General features: G+C 38.9%; 1 protein-coding gene across 11 annotated transcripts in view; it reads left to right on the top strand.

Annotated features, from left to right (window-relative positions):
- Nucleotides 1-41: 41 nt before the first annotated feature.
- The window catches only part of PLEKHA7 (pleckstrin homology domain containing A7), a 157,451-nt gene continuing 129,792 nt past the window's right edge, over nucleotides 42-27,700 (top strand). For all 11 annotated transcript variants that reach the window (XM_027651094.1, XM_027651092.1, XM_027651103.1 and 8 more), the window contains exons 1-3: nucleotides 42-149; nucleotides 274-350; nucleotides 493-550. In XM_027651094.1, coding sequence (XP_027506895.1) covers nucleotides 67-149; nucleotides 274-350; nucleotides 493-550 — 218 coding nt within the window. In that variant the 5' untranslated portion in view covers nucleotides 42-66. The remainder of the gene's footprint in view (nucleotides 150-273; nucleotides 351-492; nucleotides 551-27,700) is intronic.

Genomic DNA, 27,700 nt, shown 5'->3' with positions numbered 1-27,700 from the left:
GGGCGCCGAGCGCCGGCCGCCCGCCCGCCCGCACCCCCGCCCCGGCCGGCGGCGCGCACGGCGAACATGGCGGCGGCGGTGGGGCGGGACACTCTACCTGAGCACTGGTCCTACGGCGTCTGCAGGGACGGGCGCGTCTTCTTCATCGAGTAAGGGGGCGCCGCGCGAGGGGTGCGGGGAGGAGGGAGGGCGGCCCCGCTCCCGCCCGCCCGCCCGGGCGGCCGCACGCAGTCACTACTAACAGGTGCATGTTTTCCGCTTCTCCCTTCCCAGCGACCTGACCCGCACCACCACTTGGCTGCATCCTCGCACCGGGGAGCCCGTCAACTCCGGCCACATGATCCGCTCAGGTGGGTGCCTGGGGGGCCGGCGGGGCCCGCCAGCGGCGCCCCCTCCTCGCCCCCTCCCTCCCCGCGGCCGGGAGGCACCGCGGGCGAAGTTCTCACCCCTCCTTTCCGCTCTCTCTCTCTCTCTTTCCCCCGTCCCTTGCAGACCTGCCCCGCGGATGGGAGGAGGGGTTCTCGGAGGAGGGCGCCAGCTACTTCATCGAGTGAGTACCCGCTCGCAGCCCCGGGGGCGCTGGCGGCGCGGCCCCGGCCCGCCCGGGGGCTCGGCTGAGCCGCTCCCACCCCCGCACCGGCCCCGCACGTCCGCCGGGCTCGTTAACGATCAGCGGGCGAGCGGGACGTCGGGGTGCGCCGTGCCACGGGCAGAGCTGGCTGCCGGGAGCGGCGGGATGCGGGATCCCCCGGCAGCCGCGCTCTGGCGGTGCTCAGCAACAGGTTTGCTCGGAGCCGGCTCTTCACTTTTCCTTTCTTCTTTTCTTTTTCTTTTTTTTTTTTTTTTTTTTTTTCTGTGGCGGTGTTTCCTCCCCTCTCCCCGGTATTTACAGAGCGGTGTGTGGCAGGTGGAGCGTTGCACTGCTGAGCGCCGGCCGTGGTGGAAGGCGTGGATGGTGGTTTTGTTGTTTTAAGTGGCTCGTGGCTGTGGACGCAGCCCCGGGAAGTTTTGCAAGTGAAAGGCTTCCTCCAGTGTTTCTTCCCAGAGACGGGGCGGAACAGATGAACTTGCCGTTCCAGGACTGGTGGTGGCCGTCGGGGTCTTTCTTGTAGCATTTCTCATTCAGAGAATAGTTAAAAGCTGAGATGTGCTGCTTACTGAGGTGCTTTTATTCTGTGGGATGCCAACATGTTGGAGTAAAGTAGAATAATTAACAGAACCGCTTTAAAACATTGCATATACAAGGTGTTTACAAATGTAAACGCTGATGTAAAATTAGAGATTTAATCAAATCAGTACAACTCAGGGACATCCTGTATATAGAGATATGTGTCACTTGTGATGCCACTGTGTTTTTCCTTTGGAAGTCTGAATGCCTGACAAATTTAATGGAACTAAGAGAGAAAGACTGGAAAACACTGAGACTGTCTTATTGCTTCAGTGCAGGACTGGAATGGCCAGGCCAGGTCGTTAAGTACAGCCCCCAATAACTGCAGACAGCTGTGTCACAGTTGTCTAGTTTTGAAATGCCTACCGAGCTTACCCCAAAACCTTTGACAAACTTGAGGTTTTTAGTAAAGATCAGATTTCCAAACTGTACTGTGCCAGGAGTTGACTTGGAAGGAGGAATTGACTGAAGGCGTCAGAAATGCCTCTCATGATAGAATGTTTGGTAAATAAAGTTTCAGATGATCCTAATACGTTCATTTTTCACCTATAAAGGAGAAAAAAGGCATTCAATCTCTGTTTTTCTGAGCTAGAGAATTCCTTACAGTGCTGGACTGGGCAGTTAGTTTAGCCCTCAGCTAAAGGAGGTAGTAGCAAGGCATTTGAGAGCAGCTTAATAGCACTTAGAGCTGCCACCCTTTATCTGTGGCTAGTGAGTTGAAAGAAAGGAATAAAAGTTCTTCTGGTTACATAGGTAGCTGTCCAGTCTGTAAGTGTAGTGTAAGCAGATACTTTATCTGGGTACATCAAGACAAACTTCTAGATGTAGGAATACAGCTATTTGCTTTCCAGTTCTTTCCAGAAACTTACTAGTGCAGTTTTAGAACAGCTTAAATTCCTTTTCTCAGCTTCTCTATTTGGAAGAGTGCTTCGTGTCTTGTGTATCAGACAGTTAGAAAACTTTTAATTTCTGATGTGTTAAATTAGAGTTGTGTGCAGCGCAATGTCATAATTTGTGCTAATAACATTTTTTTAGCTTGGGCTGGAATTGTTGCGGGAAATGAAATAGGGAATGGAGTATGTATTTTACAGGGCAATTGGATAAACTTGACCATCTTTAGTCAAAGTTTTGTGAGGAGGCACAGCAATTTTTTTGACATGAATCTGTTCAACTGTACTGCTTAAGACCAAAGATTCACCTGATACTGAATATGATATTCACCTCTTCAGCAGTGATACTTCCCCCAGCACTGCTCTAGCATCTCTAACTTCAGCTCAGAGGCTTCCTGAGCCAAGTGGAATTTCTCATTTTTTCTTCCCTGAACATATTGAGCTCTCCTTGTGCTCATATAAACATCAGCATCCTTAGAGGATGATTTCCATACCTCACAGCTCTGTTCATTCCTCCTCTGTTGCTTCCACGTGATGAGTTCTCAGCTTACAGAAAAGGTTACTGGTCCCTAAACGCATGATTTCACATGTTGTGGTATTGAATTCCATTTTCTGGCATTCCAGCTCACAAAACCCATGAACTCTCCTGGATAACTACCCAGTCCTCTTTGTAATGGTGATAGTTCCAGTCTGGTGTCATCCATAGAAATTTCCTAAGTGCATTGTTACTCCTTGGCTACTAATTTATTGAAGGGTGTCGGGAGGAATATTCCAAGTAACCCCTCTCCCTTGTGATAGTTTCCAGTATTAATACAGCCCAGTTTTGTAGTTTTCCAGTCTGGCCACTTACTTGAGGTATCTTACAAACCTGATTTCTGATACAGCGATAATGAAAATATTAGGTAAAACATTGGATGTGAGCTGTCTGTGACATAAAAAAACTTATCCTGTGTCTGTTTACTTCCATGTCTATATTGCTTCTTTCTATACTGTGAACCAGCTTGAAACATCATACAGTAAAACAAAGGTCTATAACCTGGTCAAGGTTAATATCAAAGTCAGATAAGTTTTTCTCCCCTTTCCACATAACCAGAGTTTGAAAATTTCCAGAACTCTCCTTCTGTTGGATAGAAGCTTTCCAAATGAATGTACTGTGATTTAGAGTGGTTTTTTGCTGTTCTGTAGTTAGACAGATGTCCTGTAGTCTAAGGAGTACTATTTTCCCTTTGGTTATTTACTCGAGATGCTCATCTGAAATCACATTCCCTCTTAGCCTTGTTTTGCTCAGCTAAGCAAGCTGGGTTCTTTGTCCAGTCCTTTAAAAAGGGCTCTCTGTCTCCTTGATTATCCTGTAGTTTTCTCTGCACCTCTTGCAATATGAAGTCATCTTTGTTGCATTTCAGTGAGCAGAATCGTATGCTGGACTGAGCTTTTGTGAGGCTCTCACACAACAAAAGTGCTTTTTTGGCTCTAAAAATTTCTCAGTTTTCTGCATTTTAGGTTGTTTGTGTATTTAGGGAGGACGCCTACACTGGCAGCACATGTGAATGCTGCCAACTGACTGATACGTGCAGATCTTTCTTTTCCTTTTCTGCTTTAACTTCTAAGACTGTAAGTTATATTAGGAAGCTACATTCCAGTTCTTCCCATTTGTGCACATCCATGTCTTCACAAGTGATTTTATCTGTTCCAATTATTCAGGTTTTCTTGATAGTAGCAAACCCTATTGGTGCAGTGCTGCCTCTTGTCCTAAAATCACTAAATAAAAATTATGTATAAACTGATTTGTCTGGATCTCCATTTGGTAGTTTTGGTAAAACTTATTTGTCTAAAAGTGTCATGGATGTTGCGTTTTCTGACTTGGAATGCTCAGTACATCTTGCACCATTCTTTTCCATCTCTTTGTTTGTTTGTTGATGTTTTTGAGAAGTCTTGTGTTTGTTAGGCAGCTGCTTTATGGGAGAGTCCCTGCAGAAAGGTTGTTGCTGAGCATATGTTGAATTGAATGGAAACTTGACAGCACTGGCTCTGGTTTGTTTCTGTGGTTGCTGGTTGCTGATGTGTTGTGGTTGGCAGACTGTCTTTGGGGAAGGAGATAGGGGCATGTAGGGCAAGTAGTGACTGATGGTAAACCAGTGCATGTGTGTGTGATAGTTCAGATTTTGTTTCCATTTGCTTACCTTTTTCTGGTCATCCAAAAGACTTGGGGAAGTTGGAAAGCTTTGAAAGTGTGGAATGCTTTTTTATTACCTTTTTATAGCTTTCAAAGATTGATATGACTATTGATGTGAAAGGATCTGTTCTTCCAGTGTTAGATACCTAACTGGCTTGTATTTAAGTACGTTAAAAAAAGTGTACTGCTGCTATAGTATTGCACATCTCAAAGGTAATATTGCATTCAAATTGTAATGTAGAATCAGGAACAGAAGAGTAGAAATCAGCACTTAAATATCTGAAGTCAGTTTTTGGTTCAACATGACCTCTTCTTTGGACAACAGTACAAGAAATAAAACTGTGAAATTGGCATGTTCATAGTAATAGTCAGTAACTGTTTTGCAACTGTTGTTCTTTAATTCTTCTATTTATCCTGTACTCTATGAAGGAAATATGTGTGGTATGTATTTCAAGTGTTTGGCAATACTAAAAGAGCAAAGCACACTAAACTGAAGTCTGCCTTTTTAACTTTGATTCTTCTGTGCCAAACCTGTACATTCAGGTACATCACCACTGAAAACTACAGTGAAGCTCAGATTCACCCAGTGTGGGCTCTGGATGATACCCACTTAATGATTATTTAATCTCAGAAGCCCAAAGGGGGAGAGACCATCTGGATTATTGAGTTCAGTCCTTTTGATTATCTGAGAAGATTGTTTTATAATCTCATTAATAAATTTAATCAACAAGTTTCTTCTGCCCTGCAGAAATTTCTGTGTTCTCCACTCCTAGCAGGAGGTTGAAAACTGTTTCTTTTTAGTGGCTGCTTATGTGGGCTGAAGCACTGTTTACTGTATGTATTCCATGACCTACTGTAAAGACAAATTATTATTTCTTGTTCTTGATCTGTTTTCCACGGTGGTTGTTGCTGTAGAAGTAAAAGATATTGAAGCACTTAACTGCTGTAAGGAGTAGTGATGGCCTTCATAATGAGATCTTCAATATAGATCATGTCCTTTGGAGTTCTTGAACCTGCGCTTAGATAAAAGGTCTCATTTAATGGATAAGTAAGTGTATGAACTGACATGAAACCCACCTGTGAGCAGCTGGCCTATGAAGCACTTTAGCATTGCTGTGCATGGCCAGTTTGAGTCGTGGGAAGCTCCTGAAGTGGAATAAAAGCTAGGTAGCTGGAACCACGTGAGAACTTCACTAAAAGAGATAAGTTTATGCCATCTCTAGAAAATTTGAGCATAGTCGCTGGCAAAATGGAGGGGCTTTGTATACTGTGGAGTGTCATGGGGAAGCTTTTAGGGAAGGAAAACCTGGACTGGTTCCACGGCAATAGGTAAAGGGTCTAGTTTGGATAAATCTTGAGAGCACCACGTACAGCAACCTGAATTCTAGTGACCAGTGATAACCTACAGTCAGGAGTTGCCCTTGAGGGGACTAGACTTCACTGAGGTGACTTATACAGGTGGAAAAGCAGGTATGAAATGGGGAAGTGGAAGAAAGATGCGAGAACTGGCTGTTGCGTTGAAAGGCGAGGGTTGGGAAGCTGTCCCATCCCACAGTTCTGCAGGAGTGATCCATGGTCTTGAGCGGCCTCTACTGGCTCACTGGCAGGAGATTAGGCAGCAGGAGAAACGCTGCCAGGCTGGGGGTGAAAATGTGCTGGTTCTTCTTCTTAATTTTCTTGGGATTAAGTGTTCCATTTGGGCTGTGGGAAACAGAACTATTTACAGTAAAAGTAAATATTTCAGCTTCTATGAGTTTCTCTGTGTCTCTTATCCTTAATTCTCTGGCTCTGGGCTGGGTCAGGCAACCTGTTTAATAAATTTTGTTCTCCTGGACTGTGAACAGAATTGAGCTGGTAATATTGGATCTGCTGGTTAGATACAGTAGACATGTTTCATTCCAGTCGGGGAAACGATTAAGTGTCCTTTTTTGATGACAGCTAAAATGAGAGATCACTCATTAATGAGTGAAGTAAATGCTGATAGATTTGGGCTCAGGCAGGGATTGCTGACAATTGCAGACAGCCAAAGTACTTTGTAGTTCAGCCGCCAGAAGGCGGGAAAAGGGTACTTTCATGCTGCCTGAATTCCAGAGTGCCCTCTGGAAGAGCAGGCTTGGAACTGTGTGTAAGGGAAATACCGTGTGCGGTTTGATTCAGTGAGGTATATGAATGAAGAGGAATATTGTGTGCATTCCTTGGGGGAGGGAGAAGCATGTAAGGGGAGGCGCTCGTTTTTGTTTGCTTTTAAAGCACAGCTGCACCTTGCAAGTACTTAGCTTGTTTTGTCAGTCCATGTTTACCTTCATTCCAAGATACACAGATGTTGGAAACCTGAATTTTGACTACCTGAGGAGGCCAGCAAGGATAACATAGACTTGGGGGAGTGGTTCACATTAATGTGAGATGCTTTTCTGAGTGCTGAACACTCCTGAAAATCAAAGTTGTCTGGGAAACAGAGGAACATTGTTTTGTTCTGCTTGGAGTTATATGGCTTCCTTGTGTTGTAGCTCAGAAACAAGGCCTTGAACTGGTTCTCCAAAGCTGCCAGCATCCACCTTTTGTTTAGTACACGTTTTGGGATTTTGAACATTAACATGTCAGGAAAACTTCATTCATTCAGCCTCTTTCCTGAAGCAGTGTCCACTTCTGCATTCATTGAATCTGTACAGGTAAACCTAGGCACATGTTTTAGGAAAGTGCATATGGTAGTTTCAGTATTTCTGAAAGTCTGTCTAAAATGTAAAGATTAAAAATAAATACAGTTTTACTAGGTAAGCATTGCTAGAGTCTTAAAAATAGTTTTCATAATCTTGTGTTACATTCCATAGTGCTTTTACAGGTGTGCAATTTGTCTATCCCATTGGATGAGGAAATAGGTAATTTATTTCACCCTTTTAATTTTATTTTTGTTACGCATTAGCTACCAGAAAAGAGAGAATCTCAGTACTTAGGACAGCAGAATCTTGATATTATTAGTACACGTTTTGTTGGGAAAGGTTGCTTCTTCAATCTATCAGTAGTAAACTCTAGCAACTGGGCTTACTTAAAAAGGGTTACCAGTCTGCAGGTGAATATATAGTACAAAATGTTTCAGTATTTTGTAATGGAGAAAAAAAAAGTACCTTTTTCCAGGCAGGTCTAGCAATACTAAACAATCTTAGCAAGTGTTTCAGTGAAAAGAGGAATGCTGTGAAGTACATGGGTGCAGGTTTTTCTCATGTGTTCTATACCCTGCATTTTCCCATCATTCTATTTGCTGCAGATGGATTATACTAAAATGAGTTTTTACCTCACTACTGATCAAAGTTTGCCGTCATCTCAAATATTTACATTTCATTGGTACAGATTAAGTGTACTACTTCAGTATTGTAGTGCTGCATCCCTGCAAAGAGCAGCTTGAATAATGTGGTGTCACATTTATTTAATATCACATCTGATTCTACCCAGTATGACTGTACACTCTAATTTACTGCTAAATCTAATTTGTTTTGTCTTTGCCTCCTAGATGTGCTTTTAAAAATTTTTTCTTTATGACCTTGTGTTGGATAACGGTAAAAGATGACACATTTTATTTATAGTTTAATTGTCTTTTCCTGCAGCATTATTAGACAGTTTTACAAAGTCTGCTCTGAGATATTGTCTTTAGAAGCAGAACTTTTAATTTAAAAACAGTTTTGTAATTAAAGATGTTAAAATCCAAGAAGAATCTGGTTAAGTGCCCAACCCTTTTCTTTTTGATTGTCTGCCATGCAGTACTTGGCAAGAATGTCACTGACTTGTCTAGACAGGTGCAAAAGCTTGTTACCAATACATAGTAGGTATGTGCTTGTCTGCCTGAAGTTTTCTGTTTAAACCCGTTTTCCTTATTGCTTATCTGTACCTTTAAGGGTTTTATCTTTAGTTTAATAAAATGTACAACTGAAGCTCTTAAAATGAGATTTGGAAGTACTGCTGAAACGAAGCATTTGAGTAATACTGGGTTTTATTTACAGTTCTTTGTCAAGTGAGGACTTTTATTACATTTTTATTTACTTCCTAGAGACCAAATATCCTGATCTAAGAGCAGACTACTAAGCAGTTTGAAAATACACATTGATTTTGCAACATGCAGGTGATTTTTTCCAGGAGCTCATGTAGACTCTGATTGTAAAATATGACTAAACAGGAAAGCTGCTGTTAGTTTTTGATTTGTTTCATCTGCAAAAATGTAGTTACTGCCTTTTGCAAGCTGCGTCTTTGTTTCAAAATGTCATAGTTTCACAGTCATCTTCAAAGTAGCAAAATACTTGAACAGCAACTTCCACTTAACTTTCATGTTTATTTTGTTCTTTGCTTTTTGCAGTTACTTCTTTGTCCCTTTTCAGGCAGAAGAAAGACTTGTTTTGATTAACTTAGGATATAGATATTAGTGTAAAGGGGAGCAATGAAAAGATAGAAGTACTATTTTTTTTGCTTATCAAGCAACATAAATCAGAGAACAAAGGCTAAAATAATTTTTTTGGATGGGTATCTTTTTAAGCCAATTTTTAGGTGTTTTAAATGTGTGCTCTGCGGGTTAACCTCTTAGTGCCTACTTTGAATCAATGAACTGGGGCTTATTCTAACACCTGTTAATTTCAGCAAACAGTTTAAATACATCTGCAGACAGAACTTTGCTAATGGCTGTGATTCAATATATGTAATTTTCACTGGCTGGTAAAGCAGCATTAGTAATATTTTCTTTGCTTTTTTCTGAAGCTCACGAGTTAAAACATTAGCTGTTTGCATGGTGAGATAAGACTGACAAAATCTAGGTGCAGACAGTTGTTCTACAGAGGACATGGTGGTTCAAATAATACCCTGGACCATGTTGAATATCCTGGACTAATTTAAATTAATAAAACTCAGCTGTAAAATGGTAAAAGCCATTTTCCTTAGATGACACTTGTCAAACACTTGATATTGATTGTTACTTTCTCAGAATATCAGCCCTATTTTTTTTTTTATTTAAAGAGAAGAATTTGTGAACATCAGTTTTTTTAATGTAAAGTTGTTGCTTGCTTTCCACTTAAGACAATTATATTGTCAAGTGGCTTGAGCAAATGTTTTTGTTTCCTTCCTTGGAAATAATAGATTAATGCTGTTCTTTAAATGCCTCTTTTGTGCTTCACTTTTTTAGCACAGAAATACTTGAATGCCTATTTCAGCTAGTGATAAGATTTATTCCTTCAGCACTGTGCATATTATTATTTCCAGTCTTCAATTTTACATCTTTGCTTTTGCTCTTCCAGTTAGCTCTGTAGTAAGTTGAAGTTTGAACTCATTTATATTAAAAAAAACCCCAACAATTATGTATTTTTAATTGTCTCATGTGAAATCGTATGAAATTCTTTAAATGAACAGATTACAGGTGTCCAATTAGGCTTTGATATAATTATTTAACAGGGTATTTAGTCCTTTCAGTTGAAATGTGAAATGATAAATCTTTAGTGGAGTGAGGTGTTAGTATAAGAGATGCTTTTTGGTGCCACTGGCTGGTTTTTATGATGTTACTACTAAGATGTTTGAGAAGGTGGACAGCTAAATCTCTGGATAAAGTCTTCCTTGAGAGTTGCATTTCCATGCCTTTGGAGAACATTGACTTGTCTAAGGAAATACTGAAACAACTGAATGATGAAAAGGAAATAGAAATTACTAAGGTTTATGACAGTGTCTTTCGACAAAGACATAAACCAACATTCACTTTTGTGACTTTCAGTATATTTCCATGTGTGGTGTGTGATGGCTGGGCATTCAATATGTGATTGTGGGGCATGAAATCCAGGTTTTGTGTGTGCATTTTTATTGCAGTTGAAGGATTAAAAAAAAATTGCAGGTAGAAACATAAATTGAAGTTAACATTACTAACCTGAAACATCCAGTGTCAAGGTAAAACACAAGATATTAAAATACACAATTCAGGCATTCAAACAATACCCAGTATTTGCTGTGCAGGAGCTGCCATATTGATGCAGAGTAGTCCTTGCTTAGAGATTTACAGGTAATATGGATTTTTAAAGTCTGGTAGTTTCCCTCTTCTTTACTGAGCAGTTAGAATAGCCACGGAAATATTGCTGGTTTTGCCAGAGAATTTTGATCCAGAATTTTGATCTGGAGAATTTCAGGAGAAATGTCTTCAAATTATGTATGAGATTTTAATAACCCTTGTACTTGGTGCATTTCTGCACTGCAAGGAAACATCCACCCCTGTATACCAACTACAGTAAGGAATAATTTAGATTGGAAAGGAGCTTTAAGATCAAGTCCAGCTGTTAACACAGCACTGCCAAGTCCACCATTAAACCATGCCCCTAAGTGCCAATTAAATTAAATACCTCCAGGAATGGTGACTCAACCACTTCCCTAGGCAGCCTGTTCCAATGCTTGACAACCTTTTGGTGGAGTAGTTTTTTCTAATATCCAATCCAAATCTCCCCTGGCGCAGCTTGTCCTGTCACTTGTTTCTGGGAGAAGATGCCAACCCCCACCTGGCTGCATCCTCCTTTCAGGTAGTTGTAGAGAGCAATAAAGCCTCCCTTGAGCCTCCTTTTCTCCAGGCTAAACACCCCCCAGCTCTCTCCAGTGTTCCTCACAAGATTCGTGCAGGAGATGCTTCACCACCTTCACTGTGCTTCTTTGAATGCGGAAGGTGGCACCTCAGCTGTGACTGTAATTTTGGAAGTGTAGATAAGTAGTGAATTGAAAGCTTTTCGTTGTGGATTTCTGGATGTGTCTGTATGTGTTCAGAAATGAGAAAAGAGATGAAGCATTTTGAACTGTCAGCAGTGTGGACTTGAAAAAGCCAGAGGCAGTGTTTATGTTGGATACTATGGACTGTTTCAAATACAGTTTCTGGACCCCCTCCCCCAAATCTGTGTCCTCTTTTGCACCTTTTGCTGTGTCAACATTGCTTATAAGGAAGCTCAGAGGGTTTTATGTTTTCCATTGATCAGATGCAGTGGTTGGTTGTGGTGCTGAAATGGTTGTCATCTCCCAGGTCAAACCTGGGTGTTTGTAGTAGCTTAGGGCTGGCTGGGTGCTGAGGTGCTTGGAAAGCTGCACAAAAAGACAAGCAGACAAGGCTAAAGAAGGACATGATGGAGCTTTTTAAGTATCAGCCATCTCTGGGGAGAATAAATTCTTCAGTGTGCAGGGAGCAGGATGTAAAACTGAGTGATGTGGGAGGGTTGGAAAACCTTGGTTTAAACTAGTTGCAAATAAACTGTTAAATGGTATTGGTAAGTAAGATGGGCTAAAGACAGAAATCAATAAGGAAAACTGAAGTTTCTCTGTATGGGTGGTGTGATGTTTCCCTCACCAGAAAAGTAGCAGTAGGAGAAAGGGGAGCTACACGAGACCATTTTTTTTGCAACTCATCTTTCTTGACAGGTCCAATAGAGGAAATAGTTAGCAATTTGAGGGGTGTCTCTGATTAGCAGTGTGCTGTTCTTGTGTCACTCTGGTGGGCAGACAGCAGAACCTCAAGTAAACTGTGGTTTGTGGAAGTCAGATGAAGTGTTGCCTGAAATCTTAAAAAGAAGTAGCTCAAAACTATGTTTTTAAGTAATGTGAGTAGCAAAGCCAAAAAAGAATTTCTGAATTATTGATGACCAAAACAGAGTTTTGTTTGTGTAGGGAAATTAAAAGACTTGTAAATTTATGTTTAGACTGTCATACAGCTATTTCCTGAGTGGTTTCTATAATTTAGGATGACGTACATTGTAAATTGGCCTATTACCTTTTTTTGGTGGAGAGTGGGAGTATAGGAAAAACCATGATTTTAAAATATAATGGGCTGCTAGTGAATAATGTATCTATTTCCTTTAGAAAGAAAATTTTAGGTTTTGTGATGAATTTTTAAGATATCTATGATTAGAACCATGATGAAAAAATCTATTAATGTGATGAATAAACTGTGATAATTCCAAATGAGCTAATGCAGATGGAATCAGTTTTAAAGTAACATTTGGCATCAACAATTTCATTTTTCCTAGAGTGTTAATGATAGATTAACTCTCTTTCCTTTCGTCTCATTTTTCAGGAATTCCATTAATGATAATAAACATGGTTTTTACCTGTTATTGGGTCTGTATAACAGTTTTTGGTGAAACTGAATGAAGGAAATGTGCTGAAAATGCTGTTCTTGGTGAATTTCAACATTTGTAAAACACGTAGGTGAAAATAAAATAAATTGAGCATGATTGTATGCTTGATTGATTTAGTAAAGTTCTTAAGTATTCTGTCACAGAGTTTCTTGGTTCTGCAAGAGTACAGGATTTGAGAGACTGTTGACCTCTACAAATGTATTAAAAATTCTACTGTGTTACTCATTTTTGTGTTCAGTTTGGCTCAGCAGCTCTTCCATGCCAATTAACTTGACATGCCATTTAGTTTGGCTACTGAAGTTTGTAGTGAAAATGTTAAATTGCAGTGTAGGACCTCCCTACTGGAGAGGTGAGTAGAAATATGAGACAGGTATGAATTCAGAGTGCAATGGTCTGAGAGAAATGCCCATATGAAGAATTAGAGTGGAGGAGCAGCGTTAGGAAAGCCCCAATGTTCTGCTGATTTGAAGGGAGTGTGCCTGTTTCTCAGCTGCACCGTGGCTTTCTTTAGGTTGAACTCTGGTTCAGAGGTTTAGGAAACACCTGAACTTGCCATGTAGGAATGGATTATTGTAAGAAAACTCAACTTTCTGAAAGCTTTTAACTATTTGTGAGGTAGACAAAACAGTTTCTAACAATCAGAGAAATTACTTTTTGTGGAGGAGTAGCGTGTCAGAAGTTGGCAATATTTGAACTGCTGTCTTCATGAACAAAGTTACTTCTGTTTATGAACTATACCCTGCTTAACCATTTAAGTACTTTTTTACATACTTTTAAACTGTTCTGAATTTGATATATGAAATATTTCAGTGGATATTTCATGCTCCACCAGTGTTTCCAGAAATGGAATTGTTTGGTAATCTGGAGTAGAGGTCACAAACTAAATTAAATTGTTTCAGTTAATAAATACATGGTTCCCACTTACATTTCACTTCCAAAGTGAGCTAAAATGAAATGTCTCTTATTTGGTTGTAGTAAAAATGGATTTAAAAAAAATTTTTACAATTTCTTTTTTTTGCCTGCTTTGGATAATTTTAAGTAGTAAATTGTGATTTCCCTTTCTCAAGCTGGTTTTAATCAAATTTACCCATGTAAATTTGTTCTCCCCTTCCTAGCGCGTCATGAATTTCAAAAAGAAAAAGTGGTTTAAGTGCATCCGGGTAGGTTTTCTTCACTTCTGCCTTAGTTGACTGAACTACCTGAATAACAGAAGGAAATATTTTCTCTGTGCCTGCCCAGAAACTAAAGCATTAAACAAACTTTTGAAAGAAGTTTAGGGCTACGTGAATTACTTTGTCACCATATGTTATCGGCAAATTAAATTAACAAGGTTGGTGTTAAAGTGTAGAATTTCCAATATGATAGGAAGGGTTTGTGGGATGGTGTGTTGAAATAATCATGTATGCATGCATTGTGAGAAGCTCCTGAAATGGTCTTGCATCGAGGTCTTAAAAGCAAGCCTTTTAACACTTAATCTGTTATTAGGAAAAAAACCACACACAACTCCCTGGCATTTTAAATGCTGTATGTAAAAAAAAAAAAAAAAAAGGATTTTTTTTCTTTTGTCATTCCATCTAAGATAACAATTGCTTTTATAAAAGCTTCCATTCTGTAAGAAAGTTGCAGAGCTCTAATCTTGGAAAATTTTGACAGTGAAGTTATTCTGTCTACCTGATCAGTTTGTGTCAAAATGGGTTTATGTTAAAATACATTTATAATGATGTAGCTCCTCTCCTTTCCCCACAAGAAGTGTTCTTGAAGGTCAAGCAGGTCAAAGATTGTCTAGTAGAAGCTTTTTTGTATCTCATGCTGGATAAATAAATCTTCTGAGAAGTGAGCACTTGTCATCTTCATAAAACAACATGATAAATATTCTACTTATTAAGATAAATAGCTTTGAGGAAATATTTCTGTATTGGGTATTTCCCTTTGTGCTAGGAAAAAAAAAGCTCTATCTCTTTCAAAAGCTTTGGAAAAATGGTGGGAGCAATTCTGCCATGCTGTTTGACCTGTTAAAAGGTCGGTCAGAGATTTACGGTAAACTTTTAGCGTGTACATGTTTTTTTATCCATTTCCTTCATTTTGAAAGTGTGGACTTCTACCATTGATTGGGGTAAAGACTCTTTTCACAATTCCATTTTCGACTAGACTATGGTAAGTCTAGTAGTGCAGTTTTTTATGTTTTTATTTTTTAAAGTGGCTAATCATGAGGAGGGGCACTTGTCAAAAGGTCCAACATTTAGAGGAATGAGTTTGTACTTAATCTGAAATGCCACAGGAGAGGAATGTCCTTCAAAGCTTTTTAGCTCTCAGGTTGATAGTCTCCTCTCCACACTCTCCACAGTTTCTCCAGGGCATGAAAATCGGGTTTCTGTTTAGATATCGCTTCTCTGGAAATAAACTTTAAAAAGACTGTAAGAATAACAGTTTTTAGTGATGTTCTGTTTTGGACAGCAGTGATTTGAGTGCTTGGAAGAAAGGCAGACCAGCCCACTCAAATGGGCTACTGCTTAGTATGTGCTTAATAATAATGTGGGTTTTTTTGGTATAGGCTTCTTATATTGCCTGCTAAAGAAACTTATTTTAAGTGTCACAGCTGCCTTTCTAAAGTTGACTCATATAAGGATGTCCTGTAAAATACGTTTAATTACCTGCTTAGAGTAGCTGCAAATAGCTAAACATTTGTCAGCTGAGTACTTGCCTTCTCCTCACAGTTGGTTCTGTAGATACTGTAACTGATGGGAATGTGCTCCTAGTTTCAAGAAAAGTGAGATACTTGTGACCTGTGTAATCGATACCGTTTGTTTAAACGTGCCTACACTAAGGAGGTTCTAAGTGAGAGACCTTCTTAGCATTCAACTGCTCCAGGATTATGAGGAGTTATTTCCTGTTGGGATTGGGAAATTGTATTCTCTGCCTGAATGGGTAGGCTGATGCTCTGGAGGAGGAGACTTGCTGAGTCGAGATGGGTGGATACAGAGATTGAGAATTTCATTCGAGGGTCACAAGACAGACTAAGAGAGCTGCAGAGATCCTAGGACAGCACTGAGGTTAGTGATCTGGGCTAAATTATAGAGGGAATGAATTTTTGTTACTATATGCCTGAGGAAGGCTGGTTAAAGAGGAAGCCTTGCAAGGCTGTGCGCTACTCATATGAAATCTACCTCTTCCAGTCTTAGGTGTGGCTTAACAACTAATCTGAGGTAATGAGAACACTATGGTTTCTTTTTCTCTCCTTCTCCAACCCATCTCACTCCTTTTATATGGGTGTGTACACACATGCATCTATTTCTTGTATTCTATAGGCACTGGAGGAGAACTACGTACAAGGGTGTGGGAGACTGCAGCTCTTAATAGGTTGGGATCTTGACCAGATAACTGGTCTGTTGAGCTTCATATGGCTTGGTTTTACTCAGTGGCTGATAGTTAGCTTCTAGGTAGCAAGACCAGGGTGTAGAAAATAGACACAAGCTAGGATAACTCTGGAAGGAAATACTGATTTATTGGTTTCCAAAAGCATGAAAAGATTGGTTGTACTTAAACAGAAAAGGGCTATTGGACTGTTACACCTGGAAAAATGCAGCTTCATGACTCTTGATTCTCTGCTCTTTGAGAACCTTTACCGGAAATGCTGAGTGAGGAAAATGATCAGAAATATCTCAGATTCTGCTGCTTTCCCTGTTGTCATGTTGGGTTGATAAACCCTTTCACCATAATCCTGTGTGGTTTCTGAACTGCCTGAGTAGCTTTACAGCACAGCTAACAGGGCTTTGTCTTGAGGAATCCACTCTTATGTTCAGTGTCAGCGATGTGTGTGTTTCCATGACCATTGCATGAGGGTTTCTGTCATCTGGGGGGCCCAGCCCACTACAAATACAGTGTGTGTATATGACTCTTCATGGGAAGACTTGCATCTCAGCTACATACACATCAAGTTTTGAGAAAAAGCTCAGTGACTGGTCAAAAAGGATTTTTTTTCTTTTTAGGTTGACATATGTGCTCTTACAGATGAAACGACATAGCGATTTCACTGAGGATTAAATAGTAACTTTAATTTAGAAGACATTGTTTTTGTAAAAAGTGTTGAAAAGTATATAAAAAAATATTATTGAAAGTTGGAACTTCAATTGAAAACTTTGAAAATGTCCTATGTATAAACCAAACAAGGACGGTTTATGTCTGAAAAGAGAAAGTTTCAGATACTCAAATAATTAAAATGTATTCTTATGTTCTAAGGTTGTCTTAATATTTCAACTGAAATTTTGTGCTTGATTGGGGGTTTATATTAGATTACGAAAGTGCTGTGGGGTTTTCTTTTTTCCTTGTTTTTTAATTATTTCACTGAAGTAAAAATATTTGTTGAGCATTTTCCTGATTGACTGAAATCTGGTTTTTTCCTCTCAGACTTAACACTTTCAACCTTGGATGTTCTCTCCCACTGCTCAGCACTGCGGATGCTGCTGCCAGCTCTGTCCAAGTGCTTGGAATGAGCTGGCAGCAGTGAACATGACCTTGCTCTGGGCTGCTGCAGATGAGCTGGCAGCTGGAATATGGTATTCCTGTGCTTACAAACAAGTGCTTCCTACTTGGGCTGTCTTTTGTAAAAGCAGAGTAACACCTTTCACATCGGACTGTTTGCAGAGGAGCAGGATGAAGAACCCAAGCTGATAGGGATTGTCCTCAGGAATAATCTGGCAGGCTGCCAAAATGCAGCCAGAAGACTGATGTGTTTAAAGAATGTGCTCTTAACTGTGCTGTGTTGTAGACACGGAGATAGGAGATGCCCTCCCTCCTCACTGGGCATCAGGATTTTAGTGCTTGTGGAGGTTTGACTTCAGTTTAGTGGGTTTTTTTCTTAGTGGTTTTTTTTTTGTTTGCTTGCAAAGGAACTGCTACTTTAATGTTATTTTGTCAGGCTAAGAGCTAAAAAGCAGCAAAAATAAAACCTGTGTGAAAGCTGCTACTTTCAAATAAGGGAATAGAAACTGTCACAGCCACACTTCTGTTAACAGAAAAATTTGTAGTGTGCTAGCTTTGCTCCATGGGAGAAAAATCTGTTGATTGTAGTTGTCTATTGACTGTTCCTCTCACGGTCTGAGAATTATTAGTCTGTGGGGATGAGAGTGAGGCAGGCTTGCAAGTTGTTGCCTGTTGTTGGAGATGTCAAATTTTTTTTACACATATTCTTTCATAAAAAGATTTCAATCAGCACAAAGACTCCCCTTTCAGGAATCTGCTCTGTTAGCAGAGCAGTTTTCCCCAGGAATTGGATTATGCTTAGATTTATAGGAGGGTCAGATGTTCCCACTACTTACACAGTCAAAAAAAATAAAATGAAGGAACCACATAGAGAAACTGGTTTCAAGCATTCATTCATTCGAACTCTGAATGATATCTGCAGTTTTAGTTTGCTTTATTATGCGCTTTCCTTATCTTGTTTTAGTTTCAAAACAAGCCCTGAGTCATACATTCTTGTTCTAAAATTTAAGTTGGAAGACTTGAGGGCAGGCTCTGCAGGGTTCTGCTGTACCACAAGAGGGCATTTTTGATGCCAACTCTGCAACTATTAAGGAATAAATCTACTTTTAAATGTCTCACTTTGGATGAATTTGTCTTGAAAAGCAGAATTGAAATGATGCACCTTTTCTCCAAGGACCTTACTGTCAATAACTAAGAAAGAGCAGTTTCAGATCTTTGTTTTCCCAATTAACATGGAATTGTTGAATGATTTTTGTAATTGCAGAAAGCCTGAGAATTCAAAGTAGGATTGTGGTGCATTTGGAATTTTGGGTCTGGTGAAGTTTGTTTAAATGATCTGCTTAGCATTGATTACCAGGAATTAAGTTGGACATTGAAGTAAATAACAGTGCTAGAACTGTTTTTCTTTAGGACCAGCAACTTTAAATAATGTAGTTTGGTGTGGGAGGTTGTGTTATAAGAACAGTGTATCCTTTTCTTCTGCTTATATGTAATACAAGACTAATAAAAATAGAGGAAATGTACTATAAATACAACAAGATATAGTCCTTTAAATAATGCAGGATATCATCATGCTAACATTTTACAGAGTTTGCGTTTTGTCTCTGGAGATCAGTAATATTGTAAGTGGGAGAAAAAAAAGTTTGACTTGCTACTTAATTCAGAGATGCCCAAACTTTTTAGTGGTACAAGCCACTGCTTTGTTCAGTAAACCCTAGAAGACCTGGGCCTGTTGCTTCCTACTTGTGCATGAGGGTGTCTGCATGGGATTGCTTCATCCTGTGCCTGTGACATGCGTGTGCATGTTGCCTGTCAGTGCACATCCTCTTAACAACGCGGAGGCGTCCGCGGCGTGTGCTCCTCTGAGGTGAGAGGGTGTGTTCACTTGTTTATCTTGATTCCCAAACCTATCATGTGATAAGGGGGCTCTTTACTCGCAAGAGAGAGTTGCAGGAGCAGAATGCCAGAAGAGTTTATCCAAGTTGAAATACATCTGTTTCTGAGGGTTCCTCAGGAAATATGGCTGCAAGGAAGAGCACATAAGCCAGATGAATTGTTCTGGCAGGTTTGGTTTGTTATGCCAGCTCAACTAATCTTCAGGGGCTTTCCGATCTCACTGAACAAAAACATAGTTGTGGTAGGATTGTTTGTTTGTTTTTTGAAATGTGGCAGTTTAAGCCTTGCAAACCATTGCTGGTGCTCTCATGTTGGTGGGCTACACTTGGGATGAAGACATTAGCAAATACTAGAGAAACAGCATTGAGAATTTGGAAAGTTGACACAAAAATTGTTACTGCGGCAAAAATTGGCTGGATTGTTTTAATGTGATTTTTGTGCCACCAAGTTCACATTTAGAATAAAAAAATAACTTATTTCTTTAATAACCAACCTGTGCATTATTAAATTCAAAGATAATATCAGATCTCTGTCCATAAAAGCTGGAGTTAGGGAAACACCTTTAGCTTTATGTACTTCAGTCATTTGGCATTTTTTGCTCCAATTCATAAATCATAGTTGTACTGAAATTGTGCCTTCTGAAGTTAGCAGTGTGCTCTGCATCAGGAAAACAGAAAGCTGTGCTTTTGTCATTGGAATCTGCAGCATCTCTGAGTGATTATTTAAAGAATGTCTGAAGCCTTCTGAATGTGGAGGGGTATGTTGGCACCAATAATTTCTATACATCAGTTAAATAATGTGGGTGCTTATTTTTAGTACTGCTATCCAGTTAGATTTGGCATGGCTCCTTATGAAAATCATTAATTCTTCTGCTGATGTAGTTTTCTATGGGGAATTTTTTTTTACTGTGCTCTATATTTTTCCTGAAATTTGTGTGCTTTTATATATGATGTGCCTATTTTTGTGGCTTGCTTGCCAATAATTGGGTTACTCCATTGCTTGCTTTGGCTTTATTTGTTTGGGTTTTTTTTTTCTCCTTTAAAGGGAAATCTACTTTATTGGCTTTAAAAAAGAAGTTTGAGAAAGCTCCCTTGTAATGCAAATGCTTCGAAAGAGAAAGTGGCATACTAAATACATGCTGACAGAGAGGATAACCTTAACATTGTATCTTTTTAAAAAAATCCCTGTGTTCTGTAGTGCTCCTGTGTCTTCTAACAATTTGTTTTGGAGGCTATTACAGAATTTGAATCATTTTGCAATGAGAAGGTGCATGTGCTGGTAACTCCTATTGTTTACTCTTAAGGAACAGTCATTAGAAAGGGTTTATTAACACTAGGATGGCAATTAAAAACTTTCAACGTATGTCTATCTTTAAACCTTTTTAGTGTGTTTTTGTGTTGAAATGCAAAAATAACTAGTTCCAAACTAAAGGTCTGTTCTTTTCACAGTGTTAAGGGTGACAATGGAAAATGTAGACAGCTGCTGGAGATTTGGGTTTATGTATGCTTTTAGAGAGATTCTGTTGAATGAATAAAGGCTAATAAAGCGTTTGCAGTCTGGCTAGCCCTGCTTGGATTCTTAAAGCGTGCTCATTCAAGAAGTACTGGCATAATTGACACCAAGTAATTACTGTTTTGAAAGTCTTAATTGGGGCTTGGCATGGATTACTCATGGAATCTCTGTTGTTTTCCTCTATAAATTCTGCTATAAATTGGTGTTGAACTGTGGGGAAAAACTGGTAGAAGTCCAAAGATAGACACCTATGCAGCAGATGTACTTGCCTGCAGATACATACATGGCTTGAAACTCATAGATACTGTCAATAAAACACTTTTCTAAACCCCGTGTCTTCTAATCTAGAGTCTGGGAAGTATGACAAGTTGTGGTTGCTGTATTTAAAAACAAACATACCCTCCCTCTTCCCACACATGCACGTGTAGAAATGACAGGACTTCACATTTGCATCAGCCTAGAACTGCAGAACTTGTGTTCATACTTGTGATGTAAAAATCGTACTGGATTTGTGGAAAATCAGCATTAAATGTCTTGTCAGAAGCAATGCTTTGGATGGTAAGGTTTAACAAAGATGCCTGCAAGTGTAGTAAATATTTCTAGTGGAGACCTGTCCAACAAAATGAGCAATAGATTCCAGGCAAGTTCCATTAAAACGTCATTGTTACTTCAAGTAGGCAAAGCTCTTGGATAGTATGATAAAGGGCCTGTTGTAGTGTAAAATATTTGCAGTCAGCCTTATTTAGAAAAGACAACAATTGCTTTTGTTCATACATGTTATGTAAATGGCAGTTTTCAACTTTTTAATAAATTCTGGTACCTTCAGAAAGGCTTTGGAAAATAGTATCTTCAACTGAGATGATTGGTTATTGCATAATTATATTGTATAGGCTGGATATTTTTCATAATAGTTTTCTAATTATACACCACAACTTTTTTAGAATAAAGCTTGTTTTAAATGTTTTGAATAATTAATGCTTTCTGTGTTTTTGAACCATTAGAAGAACAGTGTTCGTGTGCTGCCCAAGAAATTTTTGCTTTTTGCAGTTCATAACAAGAGGGAAAGAATTAGCGGAGGGAAGTGTACAGAATGTGAGTGACTGTATATAGATAGTGTTTGGACATGAGCTTTTCCAATAAAATTGTTAGGAGATAACTTGGCTGCATACTGGTCTGTAAATGAGGAAACATTAGTCCCCACTTCTGTGATTACCATATTACTTGGTGTGGAAAAAACACAGTAGTGATCAAAACAAATAATATATCATTACAGGATATAACTAGAGCATGTCTGCTTTGTGGTTTAAAGCCAGGGCCAAATCCTGGGAATGTTAATTTGGCCACGATGCACATGTGCATACTTGCAGTGCTTTTGAATATGTCACGTGCTGCCATTCCATTGTTTGGTGTAGAGAATACAGTACCTCACCATTGCCATTATACTTTTGTAAAATCCTCTGTGTGTGACATTCCAGAGATTTGAAAAGGAGAACGAAAGGGAAAACAGTTTTCTTTAACCTGGAGAAAATACCCATTTGACTGGCACTAAGTACCTGTGTATGTAGTCCTTACATATATGAATGGCTTGCAATTTCTTTGCTTAGAGTAATAGAAGAAACCCAGAACAATGAATAACACCATATATATGAAAGCTTTGGTTCTTTATAAGGTCTCTCCTACAAATATTTGATAAATAGGAGAATAATGAAGTTATTAAAACCAATACATTTTTTTTCCGTATTACTTAGCACATGTATTTGGTTGTTTTCTACTTCATCTCTGCATTATTTATTATAATTGGCATAAAATCAGGTGTCTGTACTGTCTGTATGCTGTTACTGCCTATACACTGTTACAGGTGTGGGCAGATGCATTTACTGGTCTGTTTGACTCATGGTTATTATGTGAGGGGGAATCTTGAAATATAACAGATGATGCCTGGCTTGGTTAGTGAATGTAAAGGTTATTTGGTGATCATTCAGCTGGTGACCTTGAGAGTGTGCCTTTTTAGAAAATGAAATTTCTTTAGCAGGTAATGTTCAACCTTGTAATCTGTTTTGAGACATTTATTTAGGCCTTTAGTTCTTAAGCTAAATCATAAAATTAGGTAACAGATTGGGTGTTCACAATTTTGAATCTTACTAGAGCAGGGCTTTTGTCAATACTTAAAAAAGGCCAAATTTGTATAGTTAAACTGCTTAAAGTCAGAAAATTGCTGTTTATTTCTGAATACTCTAATACCCATATGTGTTTCATAGGTATTTAAATTCTAGTGTAAAACTTTGTAGAAATAAGCGCGTTTAATTTTATGTGGAAGATTTAGGTAAACCATCTTGCTATGGTTTAGATTAGTAGAACTTGTGGTGTACTCATGTGCACGTTTGTCCTGTCTTACCTCTTTTAAAGTCACTGTAGTGCGCTTGTTGCTTTGTGCATGAGGATATGCTAGGTCTGTGTAATTGTTACAGTAGCTGAGGTTTTGTGTGACCATAAATTCAGTTGTGTCATGTGAGTACAATTAACTCTCATTATGTGTGCCTCATAAGTTCCATTCAGTTATCCGAGTTGTAATCAGCTGAAAAAGTAGTGGAGATATTGTACTCACCAGCCACGCAGAAGAAATGTGGGAATGTGTAAACAGCAGTGGGATTTGTGTTGGGAAGTGCTGGACCTCAGGGGCCAGCATCAAGTAGGCTTTCAGGACAAGAAAGCCAAGAATCCAGCAAGGACGGGAAAAGTATCAGTAAGTCAGAATGGTATTGGCTGAGACTATGCAAGGAAGGAAGGATGCAGGAGAATGTTACCATGTAAAGGAGTAGTTTTATGTAGTAGTTTTATGGCTAGAATTAATTTCCTATTAATTCTATAGCTGTGGATGTCTCCACTGCTCTGCTAAAATGATTGCCGAAGTGCTCATCGTTAACTAAAAGTCAAAGTTGGCAGTTTGAGAACCTCATGTGTTTCTTGTAGCCAAGGTCCTAAATTTCAGACTACGCTTTTGAGGTCCCACGACCCTTCCCTCCAGTGAGTCCTCTTTGCATAAGATGTTTTGCCAGAATGTGCATCATCCATCCTGATGGATTTTCTACCAAGTACTCATAAATAGTGAGTATTAGCAAATATATATAAAGATAGGAGACAAAAATTGTGTGGGAAATAGAGTAAAACTTTGAAGAGCTAAGTGTTATTTGCACACTAATAAGTTAGCATACTTAGAAGATTTGCTGGATTAAACACTTTATTCTGTCATCTTTAAATCTCATGCCCTGACTTTTCCCAGAAACTTTCTGTTCTCTGAGGTAAATCCACAGTGTCTGTCTTTATCATTTCCTTTTACATGAGCTTTTAACAATAGCCTTTCAAGTCAGCTGCATGTGCTGACAGTTGCGAGAAGTATTCATAAGTGAAATTTTAATGGGTGGAAAATAAGGAATGCTAAATAATGGGTCACTCAAATGAGTCTGCAGGGAAACCTAAATGTCTTGAAAATTAATGTAGTTACAATCTCATAAAACCCAGGCTTGTTACAGATTCATTTTTTGTATGCTCTTACATTCTTGACATGCATTTCTTCTGTCCTGCAGTTCAACTTTTTGTCAAGTGTGTTAGGGAGTATATTATAACTGGGAAAGCTTGGCTGTCAGAGTTCTGCATTTTAAAACAGGATATTTTGATAAAAGAGATGTAATTTCTACCTGTATAGAAAACATCATACTGTAAAATAGGCAGACTTTTTGATAAAGAGTTAAGCTTTCAGGCTGTGTAGATATTGTGGAAAAGCCTGTGGTTGCCAGTATTTAGTTCTGGATTTTTATGAAGGTCTGCAATAAGTGGAAAAATGGACAGAAAGGTCAGAAAGGAAACTGTCTTAAAACCAGTATTTTTCTGTTTTTAACTAAGCTGTGGGCAGTTTTCATTCAGGCTTGTTATATTTTTGTATGCATCAGTTTGTTGGAAAAATAAAGTGGAAGTGAGAGGTTTATAGGATAAGATTTATTTATAAGGCAGAGTGTTATTCTCTGTTTGATTCTTGTTGATTCCCCCCCCCGTTATTTTCTGTTTGTTTCTAATTGGTTTATTCCCCCATCTCACTACCTTCAGGTTCCTTTTCTCACTCTCACCATGAAATATTTTGATTAGTAGTGTTTTAAACAATGTAATTCCAAACTAGTTACATTTAGTCATCTTTGCCTTCAGCGTGATGACTGAATGTTGTGGTTTGCTTGTGTGTGGTTTTGTTTTTATTTTTTAAACTTTGAATTATCTCCTTTAAATACTTTAGGTGACTTTGTTTCAGTTAGAATCAAATGGTCAAATTATAATTCAGTGTACTCTCCCCAGGTGTATGTGGGAGTTACACAATTGGCAATGCCTTCCTTTTTAAAATCCTTTCCAAACTGGAGTCCTGCTATATGTGACTTCTGTACTCCCTGCTGATCTAGCACAACCTGTAGTTCTGCCTAAGAAAATGGATGAATGCTCCTTGCCTAGACTTTCTTGTGATACCAATTTGACCATTTAAATATATTTTCAGTTTTGGCATGAAGTCGTTCTAATGGTGTCCACTTCCTTTATGTTCTTGGATATTTCTAATGTAATCTTATCCTGAAAGCTATAATCTGAAAGTTATTTTCTTTAGTATCTCTGTGTTCCTATTTCTGTCAATCTCTTCCCTGGCACAGTTGCAAAAAATGCTTCCACAGCACTTGCTAAAAAGCATTTAAAAAAAAATAATATATTCAACCAAGAATCCCCAAAGAGCTGGCTGATGTCATTGCAAAGCCTCTCTTAATTTTTGAGTGGTCTCGGGAATCCAGAGCGGTCCCAGCTGACTGGAAGCTGGAGAACATTGTCCCGATTTTCAAGAGGGGCAAGAAGGAGGACTCTGGGAACTACAGGTCTGTCAGTCTCACTTCAGTGCCTCGTAAAGTTGTGGAGAAGATTATTCTGGGAGGTATTGAAAAACACCTGAAAGACAACACAGTCATTGGTAATAGCCAGCACAGCTTCATGAGAGGAAAGTCCTGCTTATCCAACCTGATTTCCTTTTATCACTAAATAACCTGTCTAGCTGACCTAGGAAAGGCAATCGATGTAATCCTTTTGAACTTAAGCACAGCTTTTGATACTGTCTCACCCAGTATCCTTCTGTGTCCAGCACACAGCTGGACAACCATGTTATATGGTGGGTGAGCAAGTGGCTCACAGGTCGGGCACAAAGAGTTTCAGTGATGGGGTGACATCAGGCTGGTGACAGGACGTTTGGTACAGGACTAGAAAAGTCACACACCTGTGTAAAGAACTTTTCTTAAATGCTTTCAGTAAAGATCCTGAAATTAATACCTACCTGTCAAATGCTGTCCTTGTTGATTTGGGTCCAGAGAGGAGAGCTTTGTCCTTTTGCTAGGTAGTGGTTCCAGCTACTAGTCTGGGATTGATGGAATAACAAGTATTTATAAAAGAAACAGTAATGCTATCTTTTTTAAAATTCATGTTGTTATTTCAGTGGATAGTTGCTTCTATGTTGTAACATTTCATAGGTTTTTCTTATTTAATTGAGATACTCTCTGGGATTAATCAAAGTTTTGATTTTAAATAGAGTCTGAGCACAGATTCAGATATCTTGCCATTTTTCAATGTTCAGTTTGCCTCTCAGATGTTTTCTGCCTGCATACAATTAAACTGTTCAACAAAGACTCTAGTTTTGTTTCTCATTTGTGACAATAGCTGTTGTGAACTTTCAAATTCCAAACAGCTAACAAAATACTGTCAGCAGGAGTATCCAAGTGAAAGACAAAGAACTAGAGTCGTTAAAGTCAGAAAATCCATGAATAAATCATTAAAGGTACTGCAGTACCCGAAAGTTATTTAAAGAACTTTTCTCCATTTTTTCCTTCACTTCAGTAGGTGTTTATTTACCTTTTTCAGATTATATAAAATGTATAGGGAGAAGAACCAAGACTTTTAAAAACAACTGATGTTGGGTAGTTTTGTACTTTTGTCTTTTGTTTTGTACCATTTCTCAAGTCCACTCCCCTCACCCCATCATAACCATATGCCTTGTGTATTCTAAGCAGTTTTAAATGGTGCCCTGAAAAGTTTCTTGTTTCTTCCTTAAACTAAGAATTTCTTAGGTTACTGTATTTGTGACAACTTCCCATCTGAAGTAATTTTGTTTTACTTTTTCTGCATTCATTTTCTTAGATGCCCTTATCTAACCTTTGCTTTTAGGGAGGTATTACATGCTCAGTTGAAGTAGTTGTTGCCACCAGACAGAGGGCTACTTACACCCCTTGTGTGGGAGTGGAAGAGTCAGAGGAATTAACATGTGCCTGTTTCTGAGCATTTCTGAGAAACAAAGAACAAGAAAAGTAACTTATGGCCTTTCACTACTCTAGGTCATTAAAGGTCTAATCTGAAGCTTGCTCGTTTAGTGAGTTTTGGATTACTGCATGGCTGATTTACAGGGAAATTAATTCACCTACTTCACTTTCATTAGAAGGAAAAGGTGTGAAGCCCTGTTCTGATGGCTGTGGATGAGAACACCACAAATTGGCTAGCTAATAAGTTTCATGTGGGGCTTAAATTAATCTGAAAGTGAACTGTCAATGAAGGGGATGCCAACGTTTCCACTATATGTTTCCTTTGCAACCCTTTCCTGACCAGTCCTGGAACATTTTTTCAGTAGCTTAATGCTCCAGTCCACTTCTTTGATCTAACTGAAAAACACATCCTAAGGGAGTCTGAGTTAACTTGCCCTTCACTTTGCTGCAGGGCTGCACAAGCACCAGTGCTGATGTAGAGGAAGCACTGGAAGGGCAAGAGGTGGGACTGTTCCTTTCAGTAGCAATGGGATCTTTGTTGGACTTCAGCTCTTTAGAAAATGCTATGTTCAGTGGAGCTGCAGGGCAGATGAGAATTAAGCAGAGCACATCTTAGAGATTTCGACCCCTGAGGAGACTAGATGTTTCCTGAGATTTGATAGATGTCCTTAAACAGTCTGGTTTATACACTTCTCATCTGAAATAATTTTATTTTACTTTTCTTTTTACATTCATTTTCCTCGATACCCCTTACCTAACATTGCTTTTTATGCCTGTCACCTCACTGAGCAGAACTAAAATAGCTCCAGTTAAATAAAAACAATGGATAATTAAAATTAAGTAGTATTTTACCTGTGAAAGCTTACCTTGGATTTCATGTGAACTTTGAAAAAAAGTTACTATGCCAAGCATCCTTTGATAGAGATAGGAAAAATAAAAAATTTGCTAAATGACACCTCTGTTTAAGCTTTTTCGGAAGAGCATTAAGCTTCTGTTTTAAAAAAATAGGCACTTCACAAATGCTTATAGACAATGAACGTCTTGTGAGGTTTGGAACGCAGATATGCATGCTTTTAACATAGTTTAGGCTTTAATGTACTATTTATGGAGTCTCAATATAAGGATACACAGACATC

Source organism: Corapipo altera, unplaced genomic scaffold (genome assembly GCF_003945725.1).
Source record: "Corapipo altera isolate COAL_440 unplaced genomic scaffold, ASM394572v1 78, whole genome shotgun sequence".
Lineage (NCBI taxonomy): Eukaryota > Metazoa > Chordata > Aves > Passeriformes > Pipridae > Corapipo > Corapipo altera.
The sequence above is the reverse complement of the archived record's forward strand: the minus strand, read 5'-3'. Positions and strand labels throughout refer to the sequence as shown.